Source organism: Hyaena hyaena, unplaced genomic scaffold (assembly GCF_003009895.1).
Source record: "Hyaena hyaena isolate Hyena2069 unplaced genomic scaffold, ASM300989v1 scaffold_103, whole genome shotgun sequence".
Classification (NCBI taxonomy): Eukaryota; Metazoa; Chordata; class Mammalia; order Carnivora; family Hyaenidae; genus Hyaena; species Hyaena hyaena.
This window is the reverse complement of record NW_024080735.1, coordinates 1,250,542-1,269,681: the sequence shown is the minus strand read 5'-3', so window position 1 is coordinate 1,269,681 and position 19,140 is coordinate 1,250,542. Positions and strand designations below refer to the sequence as shown.

General features: G+C 43.6%; 1 protein-coding gene across 1 annotated transcript in view; it reads right to left on the bottom strand.

Annotated features, from left to right (window-relative positions):
- Window positions 1-247: 247 nt before the first annotated feature.
- FBXO28 (F-box protein 28) overlaps window positions 248-19,140 on the bottom strand; it is a 31,789-nt gene continuing 12,896 nt past the window's right edge. The window contains exons 3-5 of the mRNA XM_039235785.1: window positions 16,059-16,197; window positions 6,805-7,000; window positions 248-4,836 (exon numbers count right to left, since the gene is read on the bottom strand). Of these exons, the coding sequence (XP_039091716.1) occupies window positions 4,442-4,836; window positions 6,805-7,000; window positions 16,059-16,197 (730 nt within the window). The 3' untranslated portion in view covers window positions 248-4,441. The remainder of the gene's footprint in view (window positions 4,837-6,804; window positions 7,001-16,058; window positions 16,198-19,140) is intronic.

Genomic DNA, 19,140 nt, shown 5'->3' with positions numbered 1-19,140 from the left:
GGTCTGTGTTCAAATCCCACTCAGGCACTTGCTTGTATAATCCCGCAGCTGTGCTACCTACCCTGTGTTTAGCTTCCATAGCTAGAGTAAACCCTGCTTTCAAAGGCAGCTGTGAAGCCTGTAGGAACGAACATACAGAAAACGCACATACAACAGTCCCTCTGGGTGCGGCAGCCAGGAATACAGCGTTTGTTGGAAGCAGAGCTCCACAATCTTTTATGCATGAAATACAAAGAAAACAAGTAGCACTGGTTACAACACATTTATTTACGTACCCTGTTGTGTGACCGGGAGGTGCTTTTCACTTCCAATAATCGAATTCGGTTATAACAATTAAAATTCCAGAAGGTAAACTAGTAATTTATTGTTGCTCATGAGCATAAGTAAACAGACATGGTACCACATAAAGGAATTTTAAACACTTCTCAACTTTTGGTAATAGCTTCGAATATGGACCGTATACTTTGGCAGTGGACCTAATAAATCACCAGTAAGCTTGTAAATTCTCTTCAGACACAACAGGAAAAATTTAGATTTAACTTCTGAATTTTAGGAATTTAACAAAGAATCTTAGGAAGCTGGAAAAGGCCAACATTACTTAAGCCTATCATACTTACCACAAATGCAATAGACTGCTATTAAAAATAAAATGGTAAGCAGCAGTCAGCTAATTGCTAGTTTCATTTTTTAGATTAGTATTTTTTTTAAAAGATTTGACCTCAGATGGCAGGCTGTACAGAAGTTTATTTCTGAGGAGTTTTAAATTCTTAATTAACCTTTTGTGGACTAAAGGGACTCAGATCTCAAGAAATTGGATGGCATTATTAAATTGGGACTTTATATTATAGGTTAGAAATAGCCATTTCCAAGAGAGAGTGTCACAGAGGACGTTTCCTTTCGGAATGCCTTTATTCTTGGTCTCAAATCGTACTTGCATATTTTTAGAGGGTTTGGTAAGTACTAACAAATGGGTACTCAAGGCTAGGGCAGGATGTAAGAGTGTGCTGATCACCAAGTATGAGATTTTACATCACATTAAATTAAAATTATATACTGTTGGAAATAAGATAGGGAGTTCCTAGATCCTAGAAAATATTATGGCTAAGGAAATAGAGAACTCAAGAATCCACCTCGAAGAAACTATTCCAGGAAAAAAGAGTTAAGTGCCCTGTCTTAAGGAAAAGTTTATTAGTAATAAGGAACAACTGGGACGTCATACATCGTTTCTTTGGAGATTAAAGTGCGGGCTATGACGTGGCATATAAAATAATGCATAAAATAGTGCAATCCTCAGGTGCCATCACTTTTGTTTATTACACATAACCTATGTTCATGTGTCCATTTCTTCTTAAAAAAAATCCAACTGTAGTGACACCTTTAGCTTATTTATTTAGGCATTACTTATACTGTTTTACCCACCTTTGGGGCTACATAGAACATTTTAACATTTTAACAAGTAGAATAACAGTGCATACATCTTGAAACTACTAGAGATTAAGGCAAGCCCCTGTAAAGTTCAGTACTCCAAAAAACACGTTTTACAAAAAAAAAAAAAAAAAGCTGCTTCCAAAACCAGTGGCTTTAGACAAGATGGCACCCAAGTTTTTAAAACAGTGTGATTGAGTACTCTGACCACATCTGTGTTTGCCCCATTATAATTTCCAGGCTCTGGACATAAAAGAGCTGAAAAGCAGCAGGTTCTGTAACCTCATGTTCCGAAATAATCCGTCTTTCAGATCACGGCCCTGTTAGGGTGAGGCAGGGGCCAGTCCCCGTCATTTCCTTCTTGCACCTTTCCACACGGCATTTGTCTGTGACGCTCACCTTACCCAGTTTACAAGCGGGTGCGACCCATTACAATAGAGAAAGCTCCCCTGAAAAGCAGCCGAGGGAGGGGACAATGGTGATTCGTGAAGCGTGGTCCCAGGACAACACAACTCACACATGGCACCAAAGTGCCTACCGTCTGACCCGGGGCGAGGCGGCTCCCATGCGGGAGGTTCATCTACGGCTTTCCTGCCACCATGTTGCCAGTTTTAGCTGAGCCCAATACTTTGTCATCTGTTGAACCTTAAATACCACTATCCAAAAGCAAGTACAACAGCCATCAAATTGGTCAAGGCACTATCCTAACATGCTTTTCAGCAAGAGATCTTCAGCCAGATTTAAGCCTCAAACAGCCACTGATGGATGTGCTGTGTGCTTCATCCCAGACCGCGATGAACACAGCCCTCACGACACGCAGTTATAGCTGTGTCCTCTGGAAATGTGGATTTTGAAACAGAAAAATCTACCTTCTGATAGTGTGAATGCCTGTTATGGAAGCCAAACACTCGTGTTAACTAATGGAAGACTACACATACATTTAGGGTATCTATATGTGGTTTACAAAGGAGCCCAGGAAAGTAAATAATTCATTAACAACTGTTGATCATCTGAGGTTCTATCCCTTTGATGCATCAGGATCCTACTTTGTAAACCTGTAAACATGTTAAAGAGTCTTCCTATTACCAGGAAAGCAGACTAGTAAAGGCCATGAGTATTCCGGTGGGCCTGCTCCAAAGTTAGGACAATATGGCTAAATCCTAGGATTACAAAAACGAGACCTGCTGAGAAAATGAGTTCCAGACGGGGACTTTTATGGATGACCTTGGCTGACAAATGTTTTTTGGAAATTGTTTTATTTTAAAATTACCTTCCCAACAAACCATGTAACACTTGTATGTTATGGTGTTTCATTGCAAACATACTACATTGTAAATGGAGTTTCCAAGTCAGACAAAGAATGGACCAAAATCTAAGGACAATATTATGTAAGGACAATATTAAAAATGGATAAGAAAAAGTTCCATTTGGTGAGGTTAAAGGATGCATAACCATGTCGTGTTGGACGGATAAAAAGGGTGGTAACCTTGTGCTTTTATTCAACTAAGGGACTTACCAAATCCTTAGGTTTTATGCAGGTGTCAGACTCCCACCTGGAAAGGGACAGTTTTCTATATTACACCTAAACTTATTTTAAATAACCGAAGCCCACGGCAACAGTTTAAAAGAACTTACCAAATAATAACTACATAATTTAGTACATTAAAATAAACCTAGGACAGTAATAGGTGGATGTCTCAAAAATATACAACTGGGGGAAATAACCACCGCACACAATTTGGAGGTTGTTAAAGTGACCGCTTAGAAGGGTGAACAGTGCAAGACATGCTTTTCCAGTTACACGCTCAAAACAGGAGTGCAAACGAAATTAAAGCTTTTGTTTAAAGATGTAGGATAAGGAAAGCTTGAAATTAATATTTAGAAGCTTCCCTCAGGTCATCCCCCAGAAATGAAATGATCAAAATGCTTTTTCATTGTACAATTTTCTTCAATGAGCTTTCTTTCAATGGCAAAACTGCATCCCACAAGCTGGGTCCCCTACTCACCCCCGTGGCAATCACCACATGGCTCCATGAGCACACACGGTGGTGAGTGAGGGGTACCTGTAGTCACTAGAGTCCGACATCGATAGAGCCTTGGAGTTTGGGGTTCTGCCTTGGCCAGTGTACCTGAACCCTACAGAGAACAGATAAAGCGATGGGCTTCAGAGCCCTCTCGTTCCTATGAGACTGGAGGGCAAATGGACTAACAAGATTCCTCCCTAGAGGCAAGGTGTTGGGGTGGAGGATGTTAAGCGCTGAAAGAAACCACTGCTGCTCTAGAAAGTGGAGAAGTACAGAGGTTCAAGATCAATACCAGTGCAAGAGCTTTTTAAGTGAGTTGACTAGGCGATGCATGCATCCATCCATGCAAATGTAGGACATGGCCCCCAAAGAGAACTGAAAACATGTATCTAACAACTGGAGAAGTCCCTTGCCAGTAGTTTATAAAAATAGATAGTCAATACTGTAGAGGCCCTTCTACAGTCAACACTATGGAAGCCGGTCTTAGTTACCCATTACTTCAATACCAAAAAGCATTTACTACTTTTCAGACATTCCAGACAAAGGTCACTTATAACAAAAACTCAGCTTTTTTTTTAAACAAGATACTGTCCATTTAAAAAGTAGGTCTCTTCTTTCAAGTGAAACAGGACATTTTCTGTACTCGACTTAACTTCTAGTCTGTCCAGACTGCTTTGTCCTTCTGTAATGTGCATATACGCAGGACGAATAAACCGACTTAAACATCATCTGCACAGAAAAAAGTTAACAACTCGACATGATCGAGCAGGTCCAGTTAGTACAAATCTATTGCAAAGTAAAAAGACTCTGTGCGTCGGTCCCACTGGGAGGTGGGGACGCGGCGTCTCAGTCGGGAGGGTTCCAGCGGGAGGTGTGTGTCCCGAAAGCTGAGAAGCCGAACTGGCATCGGGGCCCACGTCACGGTCACCGCCAATGCCACTGCTGAGGCTGCTAGGCCTGGTCCCCCTCTGCAGCTCCAGGAACGTTCCGCCTCACTTCCGGTTCCGGAGCCGCTTAGATTTCCTAAGAGAGTCTGTGGCCTCTCCTGCCTTTTTCCGCTTCCGGGGCGCCTCCTCGCCGTGGCCTGATGCCGAGGCGTCCCCAACGGCACTCTCCATGACTTCCCGCAGCTTGTGTTCCAGCTCGGCCAGCCGCGCGCTCTGCTCGCCAATGATCTGCGTCTGTTCCAGCAGCTTCTGGTCCTGGTCCTGAAGCTGCTTCTGCTGCTCCTGCACTTTGGTGCGCAGCTCCGAGACCTCCCGCCTAAGCACAGTCACCCCCGCGCCGTTGGTCTTCACCTGCTGCTGGAGCTTGGTGACCTCCTGTCGCGAGGGGTTTTGCTTGGAGAAGAGCTGCATGGTCGTCAGGGCCGCAGAAGGTCCCGGAACTGTGGAGGGAGAGTTTTAAATGGTCAATCACTTCAAATATCTCCCACCTAGCAACACTTCAGTAATGAGACTCATTTTGAAGTGGGATATCCTTGTAGCAGGACTTCCCCTAGTGCCTCTTGGCAGCTCACTTGGTTTACTGGGTTAACAGTACCGGAGTCTGACTTCTGATTCTCGTGTTCATGCAGCAGGATGCACACCGCCAGCAAGTAGAGAAGGGCACTTACTGGCGTAAACCTATTTCAAATATTATAAAACATTTTTAAGACTTACTGAGAAAACACAAGTAGTAAAATTAGAATATGATTCTTTTCTGTCTTATTTCCCACAAGCAAATACAAATGTTCAAGTTCGAAGTAGAGGCCTATCATGTTCTTATGTCCTCTCTGCACTTAGATGTAAAAGCTTCAACTTCAGCCAAACAGATGACATCAAAAAGGGGACTACACTGCACACAATGATCAGGAAGTTTCTGACGTGATGCAGGAAGACTCTGCTTTAGGAATAATATAATGTAACACGGGCATAAAAATCACTATCATAGGGGCGCCTGGGTGACTCAGTTGTTAAGTATCTGACTCTTGGTTTCCGCTCAGGTCATGATCTAGGTTCAGGAATTTGACCCCAGCATAGGGTTCTGCACTGACAGTGAGGGGCCTGCTTAGGATTCTCTCTTCTCTCTCTTTCTCTTTCTCTGCCCCTCCTTCTGTCTCTCTCACCACCTCTCCCCATCTCTGCCCCATCCTCACTCACACACTCTGTCCCTGTCTCTCTCTCTCAAAATAAACTAAAACAAAAAAACCCCCACTATCATAAATAACCTACTTAAAAGAAAATGTTATCTCTTGTTTTCTACAAGGACCAGGTAGATCCAATGCATACCCTGTACCCATCTAACTTTCTCCTGCACACATACATAAGCAGGCTATTTTCCTTGACTGACGCATCCCTCCCCCCCCTCTCTGCTTACCTTTATCTGATGTCCACAAATACATCAAGGCTTTGATCAATTCTTACCTCTTGTGAACTCTCAAATCAGACCAGTCAACAATGACTTTATTTTCCTTAAGAATCTGTCTCTCCTAATCGTTTGGCATTTAAATGACACTTCTTTAAAATATTTCTTTTGCCAGTGATAATTTTGAGTCTGGATAGGTCTTACCTTTTGACACCTTTTGAGAGCAGACACCACGTATTATACTACCTTTTAGTCTCCACAGGATACAGTACAGCACTGTGCTCATAATAGGTACTCAATAAATAACTGATGTATTAATGCTGAGATGCTGTAGGCTTTATTATTAAATTACAGAGAGCCACTCAATTACCCCACTGAATACTCCAGGGAGCTAATAATCCAAACAAAATAAGATGTTTTACTAAAGTTTTTTCCTGATTTAAAGTATTTGCAAGGGTAGAAGATATTTTGAACAATTTGGTCTTTTAGTAGTAAGGGCACGAATCTCTAGGCTATGATATACTTTTGCAAAATAGCTACCACAGAAGAAGTGACAGAGTTTAAAATAGCTTTATGCACCCTGTCTTTTAAAGTAGCAAGCAGACAGCCTGGGGAAATAACTGCCTGAATATTCCATGAAGAATTTGGGGTTCTATTTCTCATGTTTTTAATTCTGTTTTAGCATAACGGACATTAACTAGTCAGAAACAAAACAAAACAACCCTGCATCTGTAACTTTTCACCCAGAAATTCTGACAAGACCTATTGTGAGTCGATAGCTATGGATATGTACAAGGATTGAGCCATGGGACTGGCTTAACATGGGACACGCTTAACAGTAGTGGATCAGTTACACAAGTTATGGTCTATAATCAATGTGTCATTAAAGCCCATGTTGCAGATATACATTTATGCACAGAAAAGGTCAAGATATATGATTAAATGGGGAGGAAAAGCAAGTTACAAACTCCATATGCTACTTTAAACTGAACATATGAACAAGAGATACCTGGAGGAGAGCCCATGAGTCTTCCAGATACATCTGACCCTGGTAATTTCCTCTTTAGAATTGGAACAATCTTTTCATCGAAGTACTCCATTGCCATGGAGGAAATATCCCTTAACTCTTGAAGTACTTCATGAGCTCGCTGAGGGGCTCTGGTAGAATTGACGTATCTCAACACACGATAAATCTCATCGATCACCTAAAATAAAGAGTTCTCATTAGCACTTTCCAGTTTGCTTTTAAAAGGCAGTGGCTAAATAAGGAGAGAAGGGCCGACTTCTCCTGCGGTCTCCCCAGAGACCTAAGGCCTGGGCTTGCCCTCACACATTTCATTCGCAATAAAGATCGTCTGTATCAGGCACAGGGGACAGGGAAGCTGCATGGATAAAATACAGCTCCTGCTCTGAAGGGGACCGTAGCGAAACCAGGGCGACACATGTGTGGGGCACGGGCCGCCAGACAAACCGGAGGCCTGGAGCGGGTCTGCTGTGTCCGGTGTGCGAGCAGGGTGGAGGCATTTCTCCCCCGAGCCGCTTCGCCTCAGCCCCAGTGCCTCCCGCAGCCCCAGGCCCCTGGCCCACTTTCCCGCTTGCTGTTGGCAGGGGCTCGATCCTCTGCGGTTCTGTTTCTCTAAGGCTGGACATGCACCTGAATGAGGTGTCCTTAGATCCCACTTTCCCGCGGTCCCAAAGGGTAGCGAGAGACCCCTTCTCCCTTCACGGGGAACTGCCAGTGGAGGAAACACAGGTGTGGCAAACACGGAGGAAAAACGGTCTGACCACCCTGGCTCCCAATTCTTTTGCTGGAATGGTTGCTGAACCTGCCGGAGGCATTTCCTCCCTCAGCTTTAATCTCGAGAAGGAACTAATAAATTATACCTTTCAATTCATTCCTACCATATTCTCTTTAGTGTATCTGGTCTTTAAAATAAACTAAAACAAACAAAAAAAAACCCCCCACTATTATAAATAACCTACTTTTTAAAAAAAGTTATCTCTTTCCATTTGCTCAAGTCTTCCATTAGGAAAGGTAACACTTAAGAGGCGCCTGGGAGGTTCAGTCGGTTGAGCATCAGACTTTGGCTCATGTCATGATCTCAGGTTCATGAGTTGGAGCCCCGTGTTGGGCTCTGTGCTGACAGCTCAGAGCCTACAGCCTGCTTTGGTTTCTCTGTCTCCCTCCCTCTCTGGCCCCCCTCCCCCTGCTTACACATACACAGTTCCTTTTTTTTTTTTTTTTTTTAAGTGTCTTATTTATTTCTGAGAGAGAGACAACATGAGCAGGGGAGGGTCAGAGAGAGAGGGAGACACAGAATCCGAAGGAAGTTCCAGGCTCTGAGCTAGCTGTCAGCACAGAGCCCAATGCAGGGCTCGAACCCACAAACCATGAGATATGACCTGAGCCAAAGTTGGACGCTTAACCAACTGAGCCACCCAGGTGCCCCACATGTAAACTTTCAAAAATAAATGAATAGGGGCGTGGGGGGGGGGCTCAGTGGGTTGAGCTTCTAGCTCTTGATTTTGGCTCAGGTCATGATCTCATGGTTCGTGAGCTCGAGCTCCACATCGGGCTCTGTGCTGACAGTGTGTAGCCTACTTTGGATTCTCTTTCTTTCTCTCTGCCCCTCCCACTTGTTCTTTCTCTCTCAAAAAAAAATATTAAAAATTAATAAAAAACATTTAGAAAGGTAACACTTCAAACTTTTACTACATACAGGTTATTTTAGTCAAGTGGGATAATCCATGTTTTCAGTAAAATTAAGAACATTCTCTTTCCAAAAGTTATACGCAAAGGACAAGATGAAGGAGAAATGACAACGGCATGCCGGCACCACACACTTCTCCCATTCATAGTTACCAGTGGCTGCAATGGCACTTATTAAGAAAACATGGTATTCACCCAATTTTCAAAATATTTCACCTTCTAATTGGGTTTAATTACTTTCCAAGAATTACTTTAGCAGCAAGAATGTAACGGAGTGATGAGTCTTGAGATCTACTGGAGAGATCACAGGCCATAGGCTGGTCACTTAAACTTTCTATCTTTTTAATAATTTGTGATTTTCTACTTCTCAGCAGATCATTCCTTCGGTCTTTTAAATTTTTTTTTTAAATGTTTTATTTATTTCTAGGAGAGAGAGAGAGAGACAGCGTGAGCAGGGGAGGGTCAGAGAGAGAGGGAGTCACAGACAAACAGGCTCCAGGCTCTGAGCTGGCAGTCAGCACAGAGCCCGACGCGGGGCCCGAACCCACGAACCGCGAGATCATGACCTAAGCGAAAGTCGGACGCTTAACCTACTAAGCCACCCAGGCGCCCCAACTTTCTATCTTTTTAATAATGTGTGATTTTCTACTTCTCAGCAGATCATTCCCTCAGTCTTTTAAATTTTTTTTTTTTTTTTTTTTTTTTTGGTAATCTCTACACCCAATGTGTAGCTAGAACTCATGACCCTGATCAAGAGTCATATGCTCCACTGACCGAGCCAGCCAGGCACCCGACACTTAAACTCTTACTGGCTGTTTTTACAGCTTTCAAATATGCCACATGCTGAGTCCTACCTGAGCCTGAGATGATAAAAATAATAAAACTATTTTAAAAGTAGGATACAGACCAACTATAGTAAGTGATCACTATGTTTCTAGAACATGCAACTCACAATGTCATGCTATGTTTACTTTGTTTTCAGATTTTTATTTAAATTCTAGTTAACATACAGTTAATACTGGTTTCAGGAGTAGAATCCAGTCATGCTGGTATTTACACTAGCACAGCAGTAAATCATATACCATGGATACAATTTAAGTCTTTGGACTCTGTGAGGGAGAATTTCTATCTTGTTTAATCCACTGTTCAGCAAAGTTCCTAGCAGAAAACTGAACCTCCTGTGTCCTCATTTTTTCTCACTTTCCATCTTTTTGTTGTACTTGAGATCTACTTGACATTCCCTTCTACCCCTTTAATCAAACATTTTTGTTCATAGTTTAAAATTTTAAGTGCGTTTAAAATTTTCTGAAGATTTGTATGTGGCATGTGTTTGTATCTTTTTAAAATTTCTCTTAGAATATTAATCACAGTTTCAGAGGTGCCTGGGGGGCTCAGTCGGTTAATTGTCTGACTTTGGCTCAGGTTGTGAGTTCAAGCCCCGCATCAGGCTATATGCTGACAGCTTAGAGCTGGGAGCCTGCTTCAGATTCTGTGTCTCCCTCTCTCTTTGCCCCTCCTCCACTTGTGCTCTGTCTCTCTCTCTCTCTCTCAAAAATAAACATTAAAAAATATATTAGTCACAGTTTTTCTTTGTTTTTTTAATTTTTAAATGTTTTATTTATTTGTGAGAGAGAGAAAAAGAGAGAGAGAGACAGCAGAGCAGGGGAGGGTCAGAAAGAGAGAGAGACACAGAATCCGAAGCAGGTTCCAGGCTCTGAGCTAGCTGTCAGCACAGAGCCCAACGCGGGGCTCAAACCCATGAACTGTGAGATCATGACCTGAGCCAAAGTCGGACGCTTAACCGACTGAGCCACCCAGGCACCCCTTAAGTTTTATATTCTTGTATGGTTTTCTCAAAGGTATTTTCCATCTGTTTGTTTTATTCTGTGTTTCGTATCAGCTTGGTGATTCTCTGCTTCCTGTTCCCATTTAAAAATGACTGGAGCACACAGACAGCTCACAGGAACCCCCTGGTCAGCAAAGACAGTGAGTGGGGTGGGGGTGGGGGGCTGGGGAATGGGAGGGGGCCACAAAAGTCAATAGACTGACTCTTTTTCTTTCTTTCTTTTTTAATGTTTATTTATAGGGCACCTGGGTGGCTCAGTCGGTTAAGTGTCCGACTTCGGCTCAGGTCATGATCTCATGGTTAGTGGGATCGAGCGCCACGTCAGGCTCTGTGCTGACAGCTTAGAGCCTGGAGCCTGCTTTGGATTCTTTGTCTCCCTCTCTCTCTGCCCCTCCCTGCTTCAAGCTCTATCTCGAAAATAAATAAACTTAAGAAAAAAAATTTTTTTAAGTTTATTCATTTATTTTGAGAGAGAGAGAGAGCATGAACAGGGGAGGGGCAGAGAGAGAGAGGGAGAAAATCCCAAGCAGGCTCTGCACTGACAGTGTAAAGCCCGATACAGGGCTCGAACTCTCAAACTGTGAGATCATGACCTGAGCCAAAATCAAGAGTCAGACCTTAAGTGACTGAGCCCCCCCCGGGGACCCCTCTTCTATTTAAAGACTCAGGGACTGTTTACATTTATCTTGGGACAAGCACAGTAAAAGGAAGAATGCTCCCAAATAATACTGATTTTTAAGAAGATCTTCATGTTAAAATCAATTATAAAAAAAAAACAAAAAACACAACATTCTGGAAACATTTGATAAATTTAAATTAAAGGCAATTTCTCAAAATAAGGGACCCGTGTTCTTAAAAAATGTGAAGATCAAGACACACAAAGGAGGCACAGGAGCCTACTCCACATTAAGGAGGTTAAGACCACGCATGAATGGGCTGGGTTCTGTACTGAGAAAAAGCAGCAGGGAGGAGTATCACTGGATCAGGGATGAAATCTGAATGTGGGCTGTCTGGTAAGTGTTACCATATCAAAGTTATACTTCCTGATTTTTGATAACTGTACAGTAAGAAAACTGTGCTTTCTCAGGAAATACACAGAAATACTTAAGAGTAAAGGATTGCAATATCTCCACTATTTTCAAATGGTTTAGGAAAAAAATCCATGGATTTAATAGAGAGAGTAAAAACAAACGGGACAAAAGGTAAGCAATTGCTGGATCTGGATAAGAGACACATGGGAGCTCCGTGTACAATTCAACACAAGAAGTTACCAAAATGAAAAGAGATTTAAAAATGCAACCCCACCAGTACCCCTGCAGCCTCCCCGATCAAAACATTAAAAACAAATCAACAAAACCTAATACATAGATTTTAAGTTTGTTCAGGGAAATCTAGACTCCTGACCTCACATCATCATTTACACCGAAAATCCTGACTTTGGGGAACCAGTGTGTTTCAGCAGAAGTGTTTCCAGAGCCCCTAGTAATGCTTAAGAATAGGGACTTGTCCGTGTCTTTCTTCATCCTTCTATGTCCCAGAATGGTTAGCTGGCCTCTGTTCACTTGTATGCCTCAGTATGTGTGAACTGCCAACATGGACCATGAACTTACTGTAAGAAGCCACGTAAGAAGGCTTGAAAACCGTACACAGGGGTAAGCCCGATACCTGTAACCTCTCAGTTCTGAGAGAAGATGAACGGAGGCCCAACAGAGCGGTCAAGGTTGGCGGCTGTGGTCCTGGCGGACCTACAGTGGTCTCACGGGAACACAAGCACACACGTTTCTGCCCCGCATGTTGTACGTGCTGTTCGCCAGTGTGGTGGACCTATATACCATGCGGCCTGCGAAGCCAGAGATATGTACTACCTAGCCTTTTACAGAAAAAGTTTGCGGATCTCTCCCCAGAGAGGGAAGTGGCAAACTCTCAACGGGTGTGAAGTCTTTAGGCAGATTTTCTCCTAATGCCGTTACCAGTACTGTCCCCGTCCAGAGACACCGTTTTTCACCTTAACCCTTCTGTCAGACCTAGTTTTTCGCTCAATAGAAAGGCAATGACCTAGCTGTGTGGAGCTGAAGAGGGGACATGTAGACTTAAATCATTTTTACTTTATTTTTATATTTTTTTTTTAGAAAGAGAGAGCAAGAGTGCGAGTAGGGGAGGGGCAGAGGGAGAGAGAGAATCCCGAGTAGGCTCCACGTGGTCAGCACAGAGCCTGACTCAGGGCTCGATATGAGATCATGACCAACATCGAGAGTCAGATGCTTAACTGACTAAGCCCCCCAGGCGCCCCTAAATCATTTTTAAATACAGACTTGCAACCCAGCCTCCTGTGTCAGCTCCACTGTCAGGGGTGCCTGGAGCTTTCCAGGGGCCGGCTGTGCAGAGGCCGCGCCGCCTCCCAGCTCCCCACTGCCCGGCCAAGGTTTCACCTCCCAGCTCTGCCAGGCCCCGCCACCACTTGTCCGTGTATTTTCCAGCTCCCAGACTTCTGCTGCTGCTGCTCTCCTGACCTCGCCTGCATGGGTCTTTTTTACCTTTTTAAAATTAGCTCCTTCCCTATCTGAGCAAGCTTTGGGAGGAGTCAGAGGTAAACATATATTTAGTTTGCCATCCTGAACCTACCATTTGATGTTAAGAGTAAATCTGCTCTTTCAGAGAATAATTTTAAAAATGTTTTTCCCCAACTGTTAGTGTAAAATCCTAAAGTTCTGATGTATATCAGGTGTTCTAATTTAAACTACAATCTTGATATGACCCAGATTCACTTAAGCAGCTCATGAAAGAGTAATCTGCAAATGAAATGCTTAGTATAGACCTGAATTCTAACAAAGTGCATATGCTCTATATAAACCATAGAAATGAGTTCCCTTACAAAGGGTGACAGCTCTGAACTTGTTTTTTTAATATTTAATTTATCGGAAAGCATGAGTGGGGGAGGGGCAGAGAGAGAGAGGGAGAGAGAGAATCTCAAGCAGGAGAAACTGAACCCACAAACTGTGAGATCATGACCTGAGCTGAAACCAAGAGTCAGATGCTGAACCGACTGAGTCACCCAGGCACTTTTAAGAAACAAAGTAATCCGAGATGAGTTAAGTCTGCTAATAAAAGCCAAACTCATTTGTGTTTCTGGTGGGGTTGTCTGTCAAGTTTCCAGGAGAAGTCAGGGTGAGTTTCTGCACGGACACAAGCACTATTAAGGAAAAATGGGAGACAATGTGTTGTGCAGAACACAACCGGGATATCAGAAGGCTCAAGTGTAGCTTGTATTAAACCCTGCAAGCTCGCCAGGCTGCCGTTGTCTTCCCACCAGAACAGGAAGAGGCCTCGCGTGGCTGTGACAGGAGGCACACAAGTCCATGAACGCCGGAGCGCTCCACGAATCCAAAGTGGTTCGCGAACGTAAGAGGAGGGCAATGGCCAGGGAGAGGGCCGGGCGGACAGATGTATCCCAGGGGAGGCGGGGCCCCGGGCGCCTTCACACCTGCTCTCCCACGGGGGGTGCAGAAAGGGCATCTGGAGCAGGCCCCCTGGGCCTACAGCACCTGAAAACTGAGCACCGTCTCCACTGAGGCTGCCTCAGCTGTCGTTCGGGTGCAGAAACAGAGTCAAAGTCAACAAAAACTTGCACAAACCAGCAGAATTCAACTGGATCTGACCTTACTCGTTAAGATAGCGAAGATCAGTGTTACAATTCTGTGATCCTGATCACCCAGAACCAAGACTGGCGACTTCAGCAAAGGCCAGACACTAAGCAGCTTAGACTCTGCACGCCATGTGCACTTGGCACAAACCACTCCACTCTGGTTGGTGACAACTGGCTGAATCGGTTTTGAGGTTATGATAACTGCAAGATGTTTCTTAAATATTCATGTTCTTTATTAAAAATTTTTTTAAAATGTGTTTTATTTATTTCTGAGAGAGAGAGAGAGAGCATGAACAGGGGAGGGTCTGAGAGAGAGGGAGATACAGAATCTGAAACAGGCTCCAGGCTCTGAGCTCGCTGTCAGCACAGAGCCTCATGTGGGGCTCGAACCCACGAACCGTGAGATCATGACCTGAGCCAAAGTCGACGCTTAACTGACTGAGCCATCCAGATGCCCCTTAAATATTCACGTTCTTAACAATGAGACATGCAATAAAAATGCGAAGGCCGCAGGGGACAACCAACGGACATCCTGGAACACTTCAGTGTAGAGGCCTATAAAGCAGATCTGGACAAAACTCAGTGTAAGAATCAGAATCTGACGTTTCTGACTGGTAACCTTTTACAATTACTACTCCACAAAAGAATCTGTAGCTCGTAGGTAGAAAGTAAGATATACTAAAGAATAATAATGGGGTGCCTGGATAGTTCAGTCGGTGAAGCATCTGACTCTTGAGTTTGGGCCAGGTCATCTCATGGTTTGTGAGATTGAGCCCCACATCAGGCTCTGTGCAGACAGCATGGAACCTGCTTGGGATTCTCTCTCTGCCACTCCCCCCACTTACTCAGTCTCTCAAAATAAACAAACATTGAAAAAAAAAAACACTATTTAAAATAAAATGATAAGAAACGATCTCTCCCATAAACACAGAAAATTGAAAATGAAGAAAGTATACAAAATATTGCCTGTGTTCATGATCTATGGAAATAACAAAGAGAGAACATTCAAATTTTACTGTGTATTGACTAGTTCCAACCACGGTAAGGGCATCTTTTGCTACTATCAGATAAGTAGCAAAATGACCTGTCATTCAACCTCCACGCCTTCCACACATGACAGACACAAACTGCACCTGAATGTACTCTTTTCTCCAGCAGCAAGACGCCACGCCGGAGTTTATACACATGATGCTGTACACTGAAGTGCTTCTCCCTGGCAGCAGGAGTAGCATGTGGAGTGCTGTAGTCTCAACTAGCTTGGGGACGGTGAATGTGCCACAAGAGACCTATGTTTATGTTACACAGCTCTCTTCCTCCCCCTGCGTGTGCTGCTATCCATTGATCATTTATTCTTACCAAACCTGGAAGTTTCTGAGTTGTCTTCATGAAACATTTCTCAAATACAACCACATCAGCCTGTCCCTCCCACTCCCCCTCCCCGAAACTGTAACAGCTTCAAGACGGAACAACGGTCTTGTTCGCTGCTGTTCTTAACAAGGAGTACAAAGCTCACAGATGTGATCTGCAGCACAAACTCTTTTTTTCCTTCATATTTATGGAAATAGCGCACTAACTGGAGTGGAGTATAAATTCCTAACAAGCTTTTCTAGAGAACAGCAGGGCTTCTGCTGTTTGCTTCCTAAAGTGAATCTTGGGCATGAACATCACATACGAGAGGTACATATGTCAATTACAGTACTGAAGCTAAACAAATCCATTCACAGAAACTCAGTCTAGGGGCGCCTGGGTGGCTTAGTCGGTTAAGCGTCTGACTTTCGCTTAGGTCATGATCTCGCGGTTCATGGGTTCGAGGCCCGCGTCGGGCTCTGTGCTGACTGCCAGCTCAGAGCCTGGAGCCTGTTTCAGAGTCTGTCACTCCCTCTCTCTCTGACCCTCCCCTGCTTGCGCTCTCTGTCTCCTAGAAATAAAATAAATATTAAAAAAAATTAAAAAAAAAAAAAAAAGAAAGAGGCAGGAACAACTCAGACATTTCAACAATGGCTTTGTAGTAATTTCAGCCTAAGCAGGGCGATCCGCTGTCCTACATAAGCAATCCTAGTTTACCTTTCCTGGGATGAAGCAACAGAGATTGGAATCCACATACTTCATGAAAGTCATATTTAACAGTGAGAGCCTTGTTTCAACAGCAGCAAGGATGTCTGCGTGGCGAGCTAATGAGTGGTTTCTTCTTTCTGACTCCCTCCTGTAATAAAGGAAAGCATCATGAAAGAAGTACTGTGGACTAAAATGTTAAGCAATGAAAATGCCTTGGGACACCAGAGACCAGAGGAGCTCAGTTGGTTGAGCAGCAGACTCGATTTCGGCTCAGCCTGACCCCACCCAAAATTATGGGATTGAGCCCTGCATTGGGCTCGGCGCTTAGGATTCTCTCAAGTTAAAAAAAAAAAAAAAGCCTTACTGAAACAGTCTAACATTTACATGTTAATTTAGATGTCTACAGTTGGGTCGTCATTTAACTGTAACGATCAATGAATTGCTATATCCAGAAATTCCTGCCAAGGACTAGTATGTACTGGTAAAATCTTGAAAAAAAATTTTAGTTTTTTTTATTTTGTGTTTTGGCTATATCAAGCCCAATGGCCATTCAAATCAGAAAAATCAGGTAAATGAAAGAATTGCAAAGGGACACACAGACAAGCGACCTGTATGTTTTTACCTATAAAATCAGCTTGCTTAAACTTTTAAACAGTTTCACTGAGCAATAATTCACCTTTAATGTGTATAATTTAATGGTTTTTAGTATATTCACAGAGCTGTGCCCCCATCAACATGATTTAATTTCTCCACATTCTTACACCGCAAAAAGAGGTCCCGTAACTGTCATCAGTCACTCCTACTCCTCAGCCCTTGGCAACCACTGGTCTCCTTTCGGTCTCTCTGGATCCACCATTTCTGGACATTTTAGATATCTGGAGTGGTAGCGCCTACAGCACCTTGTATCTGTCTTCTTTCACACCACACAGTTCTCCAGGCTTGGGCGTGTGGTAGCAGCTACCCGGGGCTCCGTTCCTTTCTGTGGCCGACTATATTCTATCATAGAGACACACCACCATTTTGATTATCTAGTCATTAGCTGATGCCTTTTGGGTTGTTTCCGCTTTCTATTATGAATAACGCTGCACTGAATGCTCATGTACCAATTTTTTTTGTATGGCTACATTTCTATTTCTTTTAACTATATACCTAGGAATGAAACGGCTATGTCATGTGGTAATTCTATGTTTAGCCTTTTGAGCAATGAAGTGTTTTCTCAAGTGGCAGAACCACTGTATGATCCCACCACCAATTTAGGAAGGTCCCCGTTTGTCTACATCCTTCCCAAGATTTTTTTGTCTTTTTTGTTTCAACCTTCCCAGTGGATGTTTGTGGTACATCAGTGCTCTGCTGGGCAGACTGATGATGCTGGGGCCCCCAAATGTGCTTGCTGGCTGTCAGTTTGTTGTCTCTGGAGAAATATCTATTGTTGTTGTTGTTTTTAATTTCTGGGAGGGAGAGAGAGACAGCATGAGCAGGGGAGGATCAGAGAGAGAGGGAGACACAGAATCTGAAACAGGCTCCAAGTTCTGAGCTAGCTGTGAGCACAGAACCCGACGCGGGGCCCGAACGCACGAACCGTGAGATGATGACCTGAGGCAAAGTCAGATGCCCAACCAACTGAGCCACCCAGGCACTCCAAGAGGAATATCTATTATATCTATTAAAGCCCTTTGCCCACGTTTAAACTGGGTAATTTGTCAGTGGATTAACTCCATTACATTTATTGTCGAGTTCTAAGAGCTCCTCACACAATCTGGATGCAAGTCTCTCATCAGATATATGAGCTGCAAATATTTTCTCCCCTTGTGTGGGTGTCTTTTCGCTTTCTTGATATTGTCCTTTGCAGGACAATTTTGATGAAGTCCAGACTTTTTCTTCTGTTATTTGTGCTTTTGGTGTCCTAGCAAAGAACCCCTGCCTAACCCAAGTGCATGGAGGTCAGGACTCTGTTTCCATCTAAGGGTTTATCATCCAGCGCTGATACCATACTTATATCTGTAATCTATTTGGAGCTCACTTTCAAAGACGGTGTGAGGAAGGGATCCAAGTTCATTCCTTTGCGCAGACACCCAGGTGTCCCAGCATCATCTGTGGAAAACATCATTCTTTCCCCACTGAGTGGTCTTGCATTCTTGTTGAAATCAACTGACTTAACATATCAGAATCTATTTTCCATACTCTCAGTTCTGCTCCGTTGGTCTATATGTCTGTCTTTGTGTTGGCAACATACTGGTTCGATTACTGTGGCTTTACAGTCGGTTTTGATACTGGAGAGTGGTAGCACTCTACCACCTTTGTTCCTCCTTTGCAAGATTGTTTTGATTATTCGGAGTAAGAATCACAAGATGAATCTGTTATTTTCTGCAAAACAGTCAACTAGGACTTTGACAGGAATTGCACTGAATGTGCACATCAGCGTGGGAAGAACTGCCATCTGCATAGTATGAAGTCTTCCAGTCTGTAACCGTGACCAGTTAAGTCTCTTCAAATTTCCTTTACCAATGTCTTATGGTTTTCAGTGGACAAGTCTTCTTTGGTTATAGTCCTTACTATCTTCTTTTTCATAGTACTGTAAACGGAACCGTGTGTGTGTGTGTGTGTGTGTGTGTGTGTTTTCTTTAATGTTTATTTATTTTTGAGAGAAAGAGACAGAGTGCAAGTGCAGGAGGAGCAGTGAAGAGGAGACATAAAATTTGAAGCAGGCTCTAGGCTCTAGGCTCCAAGCTGTCAGCACAGAGTCCAACGCGGGGCTCAAACTCATGAACCACAAGATCATGACCTGAGCTGGAGTCAGGCGCTTAATCAACTGAGTCACCCAGGCCGTGCCTGGATTTGTCCTTTTTATAAAGTGAGCTCTAGCCCAATGTGGGGCTGGGACTCACAACCCTGAGACCAAAAGTCACATGTTCTACCAAGTGAGCCCGCTGGGAGCTACTCCCCCTTTTCTGAGTCTAGCTGACACACAATGCTATGTTAGTTTCAGGCACACAACTTAGTGATTCTACATCTCTGTACCTATGTCATGCTCACCACAAGTGGAACTGCCGCCTGTCACCACACAGCGCTGTGACAGTACCCTTGACTAGAG